Raw genomic sequence first — 16,742 nt, forward strand, 5'->3', positions numbered from 1 at the left:
CCTTGAGGAGCAGGCATGAAAAGCAGAGGACGCCAGCCCGCAGAAGCGGGGACAGGGGCCGAGCTGAGTGCCTGTAAAAAGGCCACTTCAAGCCCCATTGTGGGGACAGCAGCAGGTGGGCATGTCTGCGCTTTGAATGCCTCTTCCCGAGATGCCCTGCGCTAATGGATGTGCATTAACAGCGTCCCTTCCTCGGTCCCCGCTGGAGAACTCTGAATTCCTGAGGAAGGGCAGCCGTCAATGCCTGAGGCTCCCACAAAGGGCCCATTGTGGTCACCGCTGAGTCAGACTGGTGACGGTTGGCACCTGAGCTCAGTCAGTCTGGAGTAAGTGGTTGGCAGGGACGTCATCCGGGAGAGCGGGTTTGAGTGTAACGGCCAGGACATCTTCAGCAAAGACCTCGCCTCCAGGAAGTCCATTCTGACTGCCCAGAAACAGACCCTCGTTTTGAAAAGAGGGTTTGGGGCTAAGGTAAGCTTGGGAAAGGGCACAGGAAGCTCTGCAGCGGAAAACGCCCACGCTCCGCGCAATGGAACAAGAAGAGCGGGACGTTCTAACGCAGGCGTCCTGCGTCACTGCATCACACCATCGTGATGAAATGAATGATACAGAGGCCGTGACCCGGGCTGGCTGGTCAGCCACAGGATGGGTTTGCCAGCAGGCCTGGTACTTAGGAAGAGATCCACCTTGCCCCCCTGGCCCTAGCTTTCTCTGGGACTGAGAATGGGCAGGAAGAGCGGTTGGCCAGCCCCTGTGAGGAGTCTTGAGGAGGTACAAAGGAGACCAGAGAGGCCGGTGGACAGGTGTCTAGCTCCTTGGCTCAAAGTTCAGAGGGCTTTGTTGTGTCCATTGGTGCGTTCTGTTTCCCTTTCTTTCCTTCCTTCCTTCCAGAGAGGGTCTCATGTAGGCCAAGGTGACCTTGAATTCACTATATAGTTGAAGAAGATGACCTTGAACTCTGAAGTCCTCCAGTTCCCATCCCAAGAGTGCTAGAGTTTCAGGTGTGCACCACCTCACATGGTTTTATGCAGTGCCGAGGACTGAACCCGGGACCCTGTGAGTGCGAGGCAAGAAGTGCCAGCCGGACCGTACGCCCAGTCGTTTCTGTTTTTTCTCCCTATTCCCCCTTCTTCTCTTTCGGTAAGGCCTTGCTATGTAGCCCAGGCTGGCCTTGAACTCATAGCAACCCTCCTGCCCCAGCCTCTCAAGTGCTGGGGTTAGAGGCATGAACCACCACATTCAGCTGTTATCATTTCTTCACAGAGTTCCATTCTAGACCTGATTTTAATCCATGGAACATCTTGCCTGGAAGGGACCAAGGGCCATGGAATCCTGTCACTGTTTAGATAACAGGGGGTACAAGGCACGGCAAGAGCCCAGGTTACCCCATCCCTCACTGCTTCTCCCTTCAACACTCTGACTCCACTTTGGCCCCAGGGGGCTGAAAGCCAATGGGGGGTGGGGGTCCCGAAGAGGCCTTGCCTTGGCTGTGGGCCTCTGGCCTGGACCCTTCTGCTCTCTGGGACATGCAATCCTTGCAGGCTGTGGTGGGCTCCTGCGCTAACACATGCATTAGTGGATGAAAGCCGTCTCCAGGGGCTCTTCACCAGGGCCCTTTGGCTGTAATAAAGCAAATTAAAACCCCATTCAAAGGTCAATTGAAATCTCTTTCATGCCACGTTTCCACACAAATTGATTCCTCTTTGCCCTTGGGGTCGCAGTGAATGCCATAAAGGGGCCCAGCTGTAGCTAGATGGGAACAACTTGAAAAATTGCCTCCCCTGGGGCTTTGGCAGGGATGAGGGGGCAGTGGACCCTCCCCTTTCCCAGGACCATCTGGGGCACCAAGGGCCCTCTTCTCCAGTTTGCTCCTGGCTTTGGAACCCATCCATGGAGCTCAAATCCACACTTCTTCCTCCATTCCAGCAGGCTGCCGTCAGAGGAGTCAGGATTCCCTTTAACTAAACTGCCCAGCCTGACCTCAACCTTGAGAGGCCCTTGCCTCAGTATCCCGAGTGCCTGGATGACAGACGTGAATTGTGTGTCCAGCAGACGGACCCAGTGTTTGCACTGACAATCTCTGTTTTATTTCTCTGTATAGCCCTGGCTGTCCTGAAACTCTCTCTGGGGACCTCAAGAGATCTACCTGCCTCTGCTTCCCAAGTGCTGCCATTAAAGGTGTGTGCTGACAATCTTAATAGCAACTGGAATGTTCCCGATCTGCTTGAACCCTGGCCAGCACCATGAGGTGGGCCTTTGAGAAGATCAGAGAGGTTAAGTAACTCTTCAGGGTCACAGAGCTCATGATTTTCTTCCTCACACCATTCCGCCCTGCTGTCTTCCCACATCCCAGAATGATGCATCGTCTTGAGGCCCCGCCTCTGCGTCACTTTCAAATCTGACCTCCGCCCTGGCTTCTACGCTTGTGACTCCCTGACAACCTTGGCTTATCTGTCCCCTAATGACCCTGCAGCAATGGCCAGAGGCACCATTCAAGGAGGCTTTCGGGATCTTGTCTCTGGCTTGGACCCAGTGTGGCTCTTTTCTGCACTTGGCATTTGTAAGGGAGGAGGAATCTTTACGATTGACTTTGACAGGTTCATTTGAGACAGATCCTTGTAAATGACTAGGAGGAGAGAAAGGTAGGTCCTGGGGTGTGGCTCAGTGGCAGAGTACTAGGTTAGTATGTGTGAAGGTCTGGGTTTGACCCCTAATGAAAGAGGGGGAGAGAGAGAGAGAGAGGAGAGAGAGAGAGAGAGAGAGAGAGAGAGAGAGAGAGAGAGAGAGAGAGAGAGAGAGAGGAGAAAGAGAAAGAGAGAGAGAGAGAGAGTTTATTAACATGTGTTGGACTTCGGAGTGATTGTGAGAAAACTCCAAGAAAACAAGTTTTGTGACCTCAGTTTCTTCAAAACACAAATTATTCTTGGAATGTCATTTCAGGTCCTTCTCAGGTGTCGCGGATAGGAGTGTGTTTACTTCAGATTATTCATTACACCTGGCCGTTACTTGTTTGTATGCCTCTGTGGGAAAGCATGCTTTGCCACATGCGTCTCACCTGCTCCCTGGGGCTCGCCTGCCCCGTGCAGTTTGCCCATCACACATGCGGCTTGTCCTTGTGGTTGGACACTTTTTTCAGGCGACTCCTCTTAACCCTCAGATCATAAACTGTCTGATGCTCTGAATAAAGTTGGCTATTGCATGAGACTTTTGTCTGCCTCATTTATCAGCTCCCTTCTCCCGGGTCCCACCACCTCTAGGTGACAACATGTATATTCTGTGTTCAAGAAACAAGAAGTGCTCAGAATGGTGGCTTTGGTTCCAGTTTATATATAAAATCTTCACCTTTTTTTTTTTTTTAACTCAGTTTGGCCTAGAACTTGATATATAGACCAGGCTAGACTCCAACTCACAGCTCTGTCTCTGCCTCTCAAGTGCTGGGACTGAGCACATCTGGTCCCCTAGCTCCACTCTAAAATGCTGGACAACTTTCCCCCACCCCACACTCACACCCAGAATTCAGCTTATTGCAAGGTCTGGTCCAGGCTGTTTTCTTTTTCTTTTCTTTTTTTGGTTTTTCAAGACAGGGTTTCTCTGTGTAGCTTTGCACCTTTCCTGGAACTCACTTGGTAACCCAGGCTGGCCTCGAACTCACAGAGATCTGCCTTGCTCTGCCTCCCAAGCCAGGCTGTTTTCTAACCTTTCCTATCCAGGGCCCTGGGATGTATCTTTGGTCCTGGGCTGGGTAGCACACATTCTGCTTCCCATGACCTACATCCTACATCCTACATCCTGTGCCCAATCCATGGGCTTCTTCCTTCCTTCCTAAGCATCAAGACACTCAGCCCATGGGTTAATTCCCAGAGGGACCCTAAGTAGGTAGAAAAGCCACCCTCTGCTCCAGGCTCCTTGGTCCCCATGGGAAGCATAGGAAGGATATTTCAGAGCTAAAGCGAAAGGCGGCACTTTGCCTCTCATTCTCTTCTCTATACTCTCCCAGATAGCCAGGAGCTTGTCATTTGCTATGTCTCTGCCAAAAGTGGCACCAGTCCAGTATTTAGCACCCCCCCCCCCCCGCCCCGCAAAACAGCAACTTGAGGTCTCTCTGTCAGGGGCCCAGAGAGGGTCATAAGTGCTTCTACCCCAGGGCAGCTACTACGACTTTTCCATGGGGACCACGGGTCAGGGCTGAGCCGGGACTTCCTCACTTCCTGCTAAGAGTTGAGTTGGTGCTGGCTACAGCCCAGTCTCCCAAACACAGCTGGCTGGCAGTCTCATCCCCAAGACTTTTCTCGCAGTGAGATGACCCCAGTGCTTGGCGCCACTGGGGAGGCTGAGAGTTAGACCATCTGGTGCTCCTTCTAGCCCCCGCTGGCCCTTTCTACCCCTGAGGAGCTTGCTCTGCACCTGCCTTTGTAACGTTCTTACACCCTGGTGCCATCTCCTTTCCAATTAAACGCGCAGAGGTGAAAAGCTGGGTGACGAAAGAGGCTCAGCCCTGTGCCCACAGCCACCTGGTAGGGCTGGAGCCAGGGGTAAGACTCCCAGGAGCCTTCACCACGCAGGAGTCACGCAGGAGTCACGTGGCTCAGCCGGAGCCCCTCTGCGACTTGCGATCCCCCCACCCCCCCACCGCCGCTGCCCTTCTTCTCCCACCCTCCAGCCAGCATCCTCATGGCATCTGCTGCAGGCCCCGCTCTGAGAACTCTCTAAACACCTGACGGGCAGCGGATGAGCCGGACAAACTGAAGCGCCGTAGGCAGCAAGCAAGGAGAGCGGTCGGCTGTCCTTCAAGCTGTTTGGAGAAAGGAGAACTGATACAGAGAAGGACCAGGATCCCCAGGGATGGGGGTTAGGGGATCATGCCAGGCAGAGCTGCACCCTGAAGGTTCTGGAACACAGGCCAGGCTGTGTCCCAACATTTCCTCTGACTGGGAACCCCGAATGTGTGTGGGGTGTTGGGTGAAGGGAAACTGTCTCTTCGATGTTATAGTTCTTTCTTTCTTTATTTATCATGTATACAGTATTCTGCCTGCATGTATCCCTGCAGGCCAGGAGAGGGCACCAGATCTCATTACAGGTGGTTGTGAGCCACCATGTGGTTGCTGGGAATTGAACTCAGGACCTCTGGAAGAGCAGTCGGTGCTCTTAACCACTGAGCCATCTCTCCAGGTCGATGTTATAGTTCTTTAGTTTTAGGAACACGTACAAGGCCCTGGCTCTGAGGACCCACCCACCTCACAAACACCCCCAAGCCAGTAAAACTGTCCATGAGTTCTGGGGGCTTGAAGTTGAGCCCCTAAGGAGTGTGAAGTGAAGGTCTAGAGGGAGGAGACGAGCGCCCTTTGCATTTAAGTGGAAAGATTGGTTTTTCAAAAGAGCGGCAGCCTATCCACTTGCTTCCTTGCCTTCTTCCCTCCCTTCTTCCTCCTCCTCGTCTCTGCAACCCCCCCCCTCCACAAGGTCTCACTATGGAATTCACACTGTAGATCAGGCTGGCTTTAAACTCGGAGATCCCCCTGCCTCTGTCTCTCTAAGGCTGGGATCAAAGGCGTGCGCCACCACACTCGTCAACCACTTATCCTATCGATGTGCTGCCAATGTGCCCTCCTAGAAAGCTGGAGTCAGTTTCCCTTTCCCTTATAGCTGTGTGGGATTTGTGATAACCTCAACCAATAAAGGGCAAGAATGCTTCTGTGAAACTCCCAAGGCTAGACCATAAGGCTAGGCAACCACGACCTCTACCTGGCTCCCAAACCTGTGCTCAGGAGGCCTGGGTCTAGACATGAGAAGCCCAGCCGTTCTCCAGCTACTGAGAACCCCATGCCCAAGTTCCATAGAGATGGAAGTGGGGATGGGGGGATCCCAGAAGCCCTAACACTCCCCCCATGCCTGCTCCCCCTGATTTGAGCATTCTCAGCCCAGGAGCCAGAGCTGTGAGCAAGCAGCTTCTGGAGCTATAGACCTCAGGCTCCAAGCTGCCCCATGGTGGAGCAGGGCCCTGATGGTCCTGCTGAACCCTCCTACTTGTGGTGCAGGTACCCGAGCAAATTAAACACTGTTGCTGCAAAGCATTTACCGTTGGGTGGGCTGTGACTCACCTAGACAACCAGAGCAACCCTCATTAACACTCGCTCTATTTTCCTCCCCGTCTCTGCTTCTATCCACACCTTCACCTACATCTATATATCTTTTATTTCCCCCACCTACTATCCAATGATGATGATGATGATTATTATTAATGGTTTTTTTTTTTTTTTTTCGAGACAGGGTTTCTCTGTGTAGCTTTGAAGCCTGTCCTAGAACTCACTCTAGAGACCAGGCTGGCCTCGAACTCACAGAGATCTGCCTGCTTCTGCCTCCCAGGTGCCGGGATTAAAGGTGTGCACCACCACTGCCTGGCCCAATGATTATTTTTATGTTGAGGAATAGCCCCATTTAAAAAACGAAAGGACTTATTCTTATAACTTTTAATGTGTGTGTATCTCTGTCTGAGAACGCGCACGTGAGTGTGGGTATCTATGGAGGCCAGGAGAATTGAGTCCCTTGGAGCTGGAGTTATAGGCAGTTATGAACTGACCAACACAGGTGCTGCCTAACCTGGGTCTCTACAAGAACAGTACATGATCTTACATGATCTTATCTGCCAAGCCATCTTTTTTTTTTTTTTTTTTTTTAAAGATTTATTTATTTATTATGTATACAGTGTTCTGCCTGCATATATCCCTGCAGGCCAGAAGAGGGCACCAGATCTCATTACAGATGGTTGTAAGCCTCCATGTGGTTGCTGGGAATTGAACTCAGGACCTCTGAAAGAACAGTGCTCTTAACCACTGAGCCATCTCTCCAGCCCCTGCCAAGCCATCTTTCCAGCCCCCCACTGTTATTTTTAAATAGTCACAGAATATTCCACTGTATGATGTCATTATAATTCTTATAACTGCATCTTTAGCATTGGTTTTTATTTTATTGTTGTGATAACTGATATAGGGATGGTCTTGAAGAAAATTTAGTAGAACTGCTAGACGGTTTCTTGGGATAAGTCTTAAGAAATGCTGAGTCACAAGGTTAAAGACCTGATATCTAGAAAACCCATTCATCTCCCTCTGGTTTAGCCTACCAGCCCACTTGTATCTTACATCTCCTCCTCTTCCCCCTTCTCTTTTATCCTGTTATAGCAGAGGAAGCACCCCAACCCCCCCCCCCCCCACACACACACACACTCCAGCTGTGTTCAATGATCAGCTTCATTTTCTGGATTCCATCTCTAGTTTTCTTAAGACTTATATAGTACTTGCTTTTCTCATTAGCAACAATAACGTTCCCCTCCTCCTGGGTTTTTCCCCTCAGAAAACAAAAACAAACAAACAAAAAAGCAAGCCGTACAAGGGATACTCATCATCATTAAATTGGACTTCTTTGAAAGCACAGTACATTCAACATTGGAAAAGCAATCAACAATGTGGTAAGAATTCACTACAGTGTTAGACTAAAAGAGGAAAACTGTTGTTGTTTGAGACCTTCAGAGGCACCTGCTCCAGGCTTTCAAAGAGAAACTATTGATATTAAGATGCAAAACAACAGTGATTTTTTTTTTTCTAGTGACACTAATGTTTAATGCCTGTCTGGTGACAGTGTCCTCTTGACCCTGGTTCTGTCCTGGGTTTTTCTAAAGCTTTTTCCAGAAAATATATTTTTATTTTATATGCATTGGTGTTTTGCCTGCATATGTATGTATGTAGGAGGGTGTCAAATCCCCTGGAGCTGGAGTTGCAGACAGTTGTGAGCTGCCATGTAGGTACTGAGAATTGAAACATGGGTCCTCTGGAAGAGCAGCCAGTGCTCTTAACCACTGAGCCATCTCCCCAGCCCCTGGTTTTCGTTCTTTACTGGATCAAGTGGCCTGATTTTTGGCCATGATTCCAGCCACCCTTTTCTCCTGCCTTTTTTTTTTTTAAACATCCTATAACTAAACCAGTGTTTCCTAATATGGTTCAATGACTTTTCAGTTCACATTAACTAAAGTAAGTTCTTCTATATATAATTAGGAACTCAAATGATTGTCCAATCCAACTTTATCTTGGTTTGACTTTTCTTTTCTTTCTTTTTTTTTTTGAGACAGGGTTTCCCTGTGCCACAGTCCTAGTTGTCCTGGAACTTGTTTTGCAGACCAGGCTGGTCTTGAACTCACAGAGATCCACCTGCCCTTGCCTCCCAAGTGCTGGGATTAAAGGCCAGCGCCACCGCCTGGCTCTGGTTTGACTTTGATGCCACCCCGGCCGGCTTCCCAAAGTTGCAACAGTAATGCAAAGGGAAACAAGACAAAGTCACCTTCCGATTGAAAGGCGTCGACAGGCCTGGCGGTGGGAAGGGCAGAGGTGGATGGAAGGGAGGACAGAAGACAGAAGGGAACTGGGTCAAGCACCATAAGCTGCTTATCCAGGAGAGACAGGGATGGGGTTCCCTGCAGAACAGACATTGCCTCTCAGGCTCCTGGCAGAAATAATAGCCAAAAGGAGCTAAATGGGAACTGGGTGATGATGGAGAGCTAGATTTTTTTATTTTATTTTATTTTGTTTTTGAGAGCTAGATCTTACTATGAATCTGAGTTACCTCACTGGAGGGAGGGAGGGTGCTTAGCTTGCGGGGAACACTGGGGGAAGTAGAGGCAGAAAGTAGCGCTTATGGAGTATGAATGTTTGGGGGTGGGTGAAGTCCAGGATACAAGATGGACAGCAGGTTATAACCCTGCAAAGAGGCCAAAGCCTGGTGCCACACGTCTTGTTCACCATTAGGGAGCTCAGTGCTCTACTGTGGCACAAAAGGAAAGGAGATTTGGATGCAGAGTTGGTGCTGCCAATCAGAAAGGCTGAACTCTCAAGGAAGTCCTGGAGTCTGCCCCCTTCCCCAAAGGGCATCTAATTGGGGGGATAAAGTTCCTTCTATTGGCAGATTAAGCAGGCACCCTGATTCTGCCAGCCACACCTCTCCTCACAAGTTTGTTTTGCTCTTTGTCCAGGGTCAGGTAGATGTCACTGCAGGTCTCTGTGTCCTGGTCTGGCCTGGCCTGTGAGAGCTTACAGCCAAGCCAGAATGCCTGGGCCTGGCCACATGGTGAAGGCTGGCCCACAGTCCCCAGACCATCCTGCCAGCTCTCAGCCCAGAGAGGAGCCTGCTTCGGTAGACCTCCTCAGAACATTGCACCTCCTGGTTAATAGTCTGAGGCTGGGAGCTTTCCTTGGAGTTTGGGCACAGAAGTGCACCTGTCCTGGCCTAGGCCTTGGGGACCGAGGGGGCTGTCCAGCTCACTTGCACCCTCCCCAACCCCAAGAGGTAGCCCTTGGGTTGCTGTGGGTGACCCCCGACAGCCTGTCGTTTTCCTTTCCAAAACGGAACAGATAGATTTTGATCCCACAAGACCATCACACTTTCCCAACATTGGGGAAATCTGAGGCATAACAGACTCACTCCTCATTAGTGATATTTACTTCCAAATGCCAGGAAGGCAGACGGACGCACACAGGTAATTTCACTCCGATCTGCGTGACCTCAGAGCTAGGCCTGCCTCGCACCAGGATGCTAAGCCTCTGCCCTGTCCTGAGTAGAGATCCAACACCATGCTTAATTAAGTTCTTCCTGACCACCGGCCGCAGGTGTGCGCTTCTGCGGGTCTGTGCTAATGCCAGCCTCCGCGCTTTCCAGGCACATCTGCCCTGAGCTCAGCCTCCACCGGGAAGCCCCCCCCTTCCCGCGGCCCGCCGCCCCCCTTCACGTGGCCCGGGATTCGCCTGTTGCGCTGCAGAAGCGCTGCCAGGAAGGTCACGTCCAACGCTCACCCACCCAGCCCCGCAAGTATAAAAGGAGCGAGAGGAGCGACAGGATCCAAACCGGCGGCGAAGGAGGAGAAGGAAGTTAAAGAGCAGTGACCAAGAGAGGCCACCAAACGTCTTTGTCCCCGGAGAGCTGCCTTTCCGCGACAGGTAAGGGTGCCACAGCTCGGGACAGCTCTTCTACACTGAGCTCTGCTCCTGGGCCTTGGGATGCTCCGCAGGCGGGAATGCAGACTGGCGCTCTAGCTTGTCGGGGACCTGAGCTCTTTGCAAAGTTTTTGAGAGAGGGAGAGAACTGAGCCGGGACGATGGGGTGACAGGCTGCAACGCTCCAGAAAGCAGGTGGTTTGGCGATTCCGGGGATGGCTGCCGTCGGGGAAGGGGGTAGTCTTGGGGTCTGCACGGAGAAATGAAGCATTGGGATGCTTAGGATCATCTTAAAGTCCGACCAGCCCCTGGGGAGATCTTGGAAGAATTCCCCTGTTTCTCTTCTCGATTGTTCGGACTTGTTTATATATTTGTATTGAATGTAAATGCACGTTGGAAAGGCAGTGGGAGAGAAGGCCAAGTCACAATAAGCTCCTAATAGTGGGGCTCCTTTGTTGCTGCTGCAGCCCCCAACTCCTGATTTCCCCGCGCATCTTAGCGGATCGGAGGCGGCTGCATTGCGGTAATTATGTGGGTTACGGGATAGGACAGTAGGCATTCCTTCCCAGTAGGCATTTCTTCCAAGATCCAGCCCCGGTTAAAATACCGAGAAGGGAGGGAACTGTCCAAGGTTCTGAGATACCTGTCTAGTTTTGGAAGCCCTCAAAAGTACATGTAGGGCTGTGCGGCATTTGAAAGGACCATGCTCAGGCAAAGGACATTTCAAATGAAGGAGGGACAGAGCCCCCAAATTCTCCGTGTATAAATAAAGCAGGGGAGGTTTTCACAGAATGGCTGGGAGGAGCCAAGTAAAATGAAAGTAAGTAGTGTATGTTTGTGTTACTCAATTTGTGAAGTAGGCGCAGATTCATTCAATGGCTTGTTTCCTTTGAGTATTATAGAAGTTGAGGCGCGTGCTCGATGTATGGATGAAGTCGCATCTCCATGCCTCTTGGAGAGGGCTTTAGAGAGAGAGGACTATGTCGGTGGCACTTGAAGAGGAAGTAAATATAAGGCTCTCCTGAGTTCAGAGAATCCCCCTGTACATGGGGTCCTAATAGGTGTAGTTGTGTCAAAATGAATAAATTGCAACTTTCTATCTTCCAGGGCTTTTAAGGACTGGAATCCTACACTCTCCCACCTATGAGAAGCACAGCTTTCGACATTTCCTGCACTACTTTTAGTTCCCTCCCCCAAAAGATACAAATAAGATATTTGTTTCCCCCGTGAGAAAGGGGGAATACATATGAGAAAACACATAGCAAGTTGCTCTCAGGAGCCATCTAACCAGGAGCTCCTGGAGGAGGAGGAGGGGGGGGAGGAGGAGGAGGAGGGAGAGGAGGAGGAGGAGGAGGAAAAGGAGGAGGAGCAGGAAGAGGATTTTAGTCCACAGTGGGTGGCTAGGAGAGAGCAGGCTTTTGAAGGCCTGAAATCTCGACTGTGGCTCCTTCAACTATAAACCTCATTCCACAGTCATCCAGCTTTGAGGACAGCTGAAACTTAGTTGAGATGACTATTAGATTTGTATGATCTTATTTTTCTTTACTGACATGTTTTCATGTTAGTTATCATTTTTCTGGGGGGGGGATTTGTGATCTCAGCATTTTGGGCTAATTGTGTGCCCATCTGAGCTTGAGCACCAAGAAGGTGAATAAGGTTGCTTCTGGGCTGAGGTGTGGTCCCCACAGTTCAATGGCTGCCAGCGCCCACTAATGGTGGCTCTGAAAAAAAAGAAAAAACCCCAAAACTCAAAGCTTGTACTACAACCAGCTCTTGCAGAATGATACAGGGGTGGAGCAGAGGGGAAGAGATTCTTGAAGGAAGACTTTCACTCCCAAATCATCTCTCTCAAAAATAAAGGCCAGGCTCACATCTCTCCAAATGAGATTTTTCTGCCCATTCATTTTAAAATGCGAATGTTTGTTAGGAGTGACAGACACTTTAGTTATTGAAATCTCTTTTAATTAAATTTTTTTTCTTTGTTTTTCAACATGGGGTGTTTCTCTGTGTTGCTCAGGCTGTCCTGGAACTCACTCTGTCTCCACGACCGCCTGGCTGTCCTTCACATCTTACTACGAACTAATTTTTCTGATCTAGTGTCACCTTAACAGCTGGTAATCAGAATGGGTGTAGCGTTGGTGAGAAACATTAGACTAGGGTGACATCAGGGATCCTTGGTGAGGGGGAGCAGGTGTAACATTCTAAGAGCTAGGGTCAGCGGAGCTAGGGAAGAGCTGGACACCAGGGGGTCAAGGCAGTGTGAGTGTTCTCATCTGCCTATTGGGCTCTTGACCTTGGCATGTGCCCAAAGGTGCTTTCTGCATTCTCCAACAGTGTCCCCCAGTGGCTCTTCACTGCAGAGAAAGCTTCCTTTCAGCCTCCTGCCTTCCTTGTATCAATATCCTCTAAGTTCGTACATTTCAGGCTTCCAGAGGTATGGTGCATGGTATGTAAGTTTAGAAAACAGGACAGTTTAAGAGAACTGGGATCTGCTTTAAAAAGACATCTTCCCAGCCCTGGGCGTGGTGGCACACACCTTTTACTCTTAGCACTTGGGGAGGCAGAGGCAGGTGGATCTCTCTGAGTTCGAGGCCTTTGTCTTCCTGTCGGATACGGAGTGTTGAACTGTAGCTTCAGCCAGGCAGTAAACTTAGAAAGCTCTCTGGGAATGCAGGAGAACTTACCTTTACTTCATCATGAACACAAATGATTTTTCCTTTGGCTTCAGCTTTCCCGCCTCTCCGATGAGGGATTGGACTACGTGATCACCAAATAGCCTCATCTCTAATTTCTCTTTTCTTTAAGGGTCTGGTTTCAACAGGAAATAGGGGGGGGGCAGGGACAGCTGCCCAAAGCTGAGTTGAGCTCTTCTTCTCTTATCCTGCCCATGATAGCTCCACGCACACCTTCCAACTTCTGAGCATGGCTCCTGTCCTCAGAAAGCCTTGGACGGCACAAGTGAGAGCTGTTAGTGTTGGCCCGAGGTCCTTCCTGGTGACTAGCCAACATTGTTCTGCTCCTTGCAGGGGTCCCACCAATCTTGTTTGCCTCTGCAGAGCCGCAGCCTGTCACCTGGAAGATGCCGAGGTCCTGCGGCAGTCGCTCAGGGGTCCTGCTGCTGGCCTTGCTGCTTCAGACCTCCATGGAAGTGTGGGGCTGGTGCCTGGACAGCAGGCAGTGTCAGGACCTCACCACGGAAAGCAACCTGCTGGTATGTGGCCCACGGGAGACCTCCTTGGTTTGGGGAGAAGATGGTCCTGGGCTTAGGACAGCTCCAGAGGAAGAGCAGTGTGGGGTTGGGGAAAGTCATCTCCGTTGATTGGAGTGACCCAGAGCAGTTACAGAACTTTTCCCCATAAGGCTGGAATTAGGCAAAGGTGAGGGAGGAGGTGGCTTCAGAGAAAAAGGGGTCTGGTCCATGATTTGTGCTCTATTATCCTCACTCTGTTTTCTGTGAAAACCCCTTGCCATATACTCAATTTAGACAGTGCCATATAAACCATGATTGCTCCCTTAATTGATCCTGTATCTCCAACCATTTACTTCCCAAAATAGCTCCCCTTTAGGAACTGAAAACTTACAATTTCGCTTCAAATGTCTTTATTTTCTTCCAGTTACAAGGCCATTACCAGTTAGGTATTTCCATACAACATCTCCAGAAGGAGAAGGAAAGACCGAAGTACTGTGTGTGTGTGTGTGTGTGTGTGTGTGTGTGTGTGTGTGTGTGTAAAACTGGTGCCAAATATCTCATGCTGTTTCTAGAAGGCAGGCTTCCTGCCAGGTTCCTTTCTGGTCTTTCCAGAAGCATGTACAAGCCCTCTGGGACAGGCTGGAGCTCCTTCCAGGTCACCACGTGTGTGCACACGAATGCCGGGTGACTGCGGGTGTCTGTTCTGCTATCGATAGACAGCTGAGGCTAGATGATGGGAGAGGCCTCCTCAAGACATAAGAGCAAGGTTCATATACAGTGTGTTTTAGACTCAGAGAACCCAAGGAACCTTTGGGAGAACCCAGTTCAGAACCCCCTAAGACTGTTGATTTTTGAGACACATTGCATAGCCTCTCCTGAGGAGATCTCATCAGAAAGGTGTGTGTGTGTGTTTGTGTGTGTGTGCGCTAAATAAGGTCAGAGTCATAGGTTCTGTCCCCACCTCTGACACCAATGAGCAGGGGCACCTTGATCAGATATTTTTCTCTTTCTGAGCACCCCCCACCCCATTTCATTATATGTCCTGGGGGAAAGGTATTTAAATTACATTGTTTTTATCATCCACTGTTAGCATTCTGCAGTATTATAATTCTGAATCTCTGGTGTTGAAACCCCTCAACTGAAAAGAGTGGATGAGAGCCTTCTGTCTTCTCCTCAGCAACTCCCAAGGATCTTAAAAAAAAAAAAACCTTAAGGATGCAGGCTATGGGTAAATAAAGCCCCCTTGTCGAATCCTCTAGGGCCGGAGTGCAGAGGCACAAGCATAGCATTGCGGTGGAAATACACCCCCACCCCGGCTTTCCAGCCTTCCTTCAAGTTAGAATAAGGAGGCAGAGAAATGGACCAACTTGTCTCAAAATTCTGATGGAGACAACACGAGATCAACACACAGAGTAAAAGAATTAGTGGACGCCGGGAAGTTTTGAGACAAGGGGGCAAGGGTACAGGGCCGGAGTAGGCACGACACTGTAGATTACTGGGGTAAGATTGAGGCACTGTTGAAAATTTAAGCCCCAGAAGTCAGACATCTATAACTAGGAAAGATCCTCTCTCAAACTCCGGTCCCATGCCCCTCCTGTACTTAAACGGAGCCACACTTTGCCATCATTAAATGACAACACCCCGTTTTGGTGCATGTAATAGCAAGGTCCTGATAGTAAGAGCTAAAAAAGACAAGTAGGCAAGGAATGGGGACGGGGTGCTTGCTGCCGTCTGGGCAGAATCATGCAAGGGCAAGCACAGCTGTGTGCAAGATGTCGGCGGGGCCTGGGAGACCGGGTGCCCACGTGCAGGTGTGCAGGTGCCCACGTGCTGGGTGCGATGGCCTCCAGGCTCCAAGTGGCTCTGCGACCAGGGGACGGTGGCCGGTGGCCGGTGGCCGCAGGCTCTGGCCTGGCTCACGTGTGGGTGGGGCGCGCGCGCTCGCTCTCTCTCTCTCTCCAACAGGCTTGCCTCCGAGCCTGCAAACCTGACCTCTCGGCGGAGACGCCCGTGTTCCCAGGCAACGGGGACGAGCAGCCGCTGACCGAGAACCCTCGGAAGTACGTCATGGGCCACTTCCGCTGGGATCGCTTCGGCCCCCGGAACGGCAGCGGCGCGGCGCAGCGGCGCGCGGAGGAGGAGGAGGAAGAGGATGCTGCTGCGGCTGCGGCGGCGGCGGCGGCGGCGGCGGCGGCGGGGGAAGCCGGTGGCTCTGAGCCCGGCCTGCGCGAGGGCAAGCGCTCCTACTCCATGGAGCACTTCCGCTGGGGCAAGCCGGTGGGCAAGAAGCGACGGCCAGTGAAGGTGTACCCCAACGTCGCCGAGAACGAGTCGGCGGAGGCCTTTCCCCTGGAGTTCCGGAGGGGCCTGGAGCCCGAGGCGGCCGCCGACGGCGCGGCAGACGGGCCCTATCGGATGGAGCGCTTCCGCTGGGGCAGCCCGCCCAAGGACAAGCGCTACGGCGGCTTCATGACCTCCGAGAAGAGCCAGACGCCCCTGGTGACACTCTTTAAGAACGCCATCGTCAAGAACGCTCACAAGAAGGGCCAGTGAGGGCGCGGGGACAGGGGGGGAGGTCTCCTCACCCCAAGCCTCCTCCATCCCTGCATGGGCGAGCTGCTCGCTGCCGCAGACCTCAAGCCTCCTAGAGTTGCCTGTAGTCAGGAAATAAAACCTTTCCGATTTCACAGATGGCTCTGGCCTTCGATGCAGACCGCGTGAATAAAGTCAAAACACACACAGCTGTCCATTGACACCACCACGTGACCAGGTGGTAGCGTGAAGAAAACATAGCTCTACCCATTTGCCCCAGCAAACGACTCCGGGGGGCGTAGGGTGGGGGTGCAAATAGTTTGGATGGCTCAGGGTTGGTTCTCTGTCCAACATCCCTATGATGTGCTTAGCTGGGAGCCTGTCCCCAAAGCAAGATTCCTACAAGAGTGATGACCTTGGGGGCTGGAAGCCGGGTGGCACCACCAAGGCCCACTCCCCATTGGAAAGGGCTTTGGGGCTGTCACTCAGGAAGCTCCGACATTCCTTGCCATGTTGAGTCCTGATCTGTGAGCTCAGGCAGGTCCCTGCACCCTCCCCGGATTTAGTTATCTCACCTGCCCCTTCCTTCTTGACCTAAGGGCAAGGATAAGAGAAAAGAGACGTCATTATTTGATCAGGAAAATGTCAGGGTTGATAGCGGTTTCAATTTGGTTATTCACATATGCGCAAGGCACGTGATCTTACCCTCTTCCGCAGATAGACGCATCGTCTCTCCAGGCTCGAGTCTTAGGGGTTCTGGTTTCCTACCTTGCTGTGTCTCCCCAGCCCTCCCTGTTGTTCAGTCTTTCATTCTCAAGTTCTCCCCGAAGACCTCCACTATCCTAGTGCGTTAACCAGCCGGCGTCCAGTTGCTCCCTATGCCGATGATCCGCATTAATACATATATTTAAAAAGAGCTTGTTAGTCTCACAGTCCCTGGCCCACCAACCAAAGCAGCGCCCCCTACACCCCAATTTCCTTCCCATCAGGTGCAAACTTCTGGGGCAAAGTATGTAGAGCCCATGTCAGCCATGTTCACTCTCCTA

General features: G+C 51.2%; 1 protein-coding gene across 2 annotated transcripts; it reads left to right on the forward strand.

Annotated features, from left to right (window-relative positions):
- The first annotated feature begins 336 nt into the window (after positions 1–336).
- On the forward strand, positions 337–15,851 carry Pomc (proopiomelanocortin). 2 transcript variants are annotated; one of them, XM_015999967.3, is made up of 4 exons: positions 337–471; positions 9,700–9,977; positions 13,001–13,185; positions 15,130–15,851. In XM_015999967.3, exons 3-4 carry the CDS (start codon positions 13,054–13,056, stop codon positions 15,715–15,717), a joined length of 720 nt encoding a protein of 239 aa, XP_015855453.1. In that variant the 5' UTR covers positions 337–471; positions 9,700–9,977; positions 13,001–13,053; the 3' UTR covers positions 15,718–15,851. The 2 variants fall into 2 exon arrangements, with proteins under 2 accessions (XP_015855453.1, XP_006981475.1); XM_006981413.4 differs by having other exon boundaries at positions 342–471; positions 13,031–13,185.
- Positions 15,852–16,742: the final 891 nt, after the last annotated feature.

This window comes from Peromyscus maniculatus, chromosome 22, assembly GCF_049852395.1.
Source record: "Peromyscus maniculatus bairdii isolate BWxNUB_F1_BW_parent chromosome 22, HU_Pman_BW_mat_3.1, whole genome shotgun sequence".
NCBI lineage: Eukaryota > Metazoa > Chordata > Mammalia > Rodentia > Cricetidae > Peromyscus > Peromyscus maniculatus.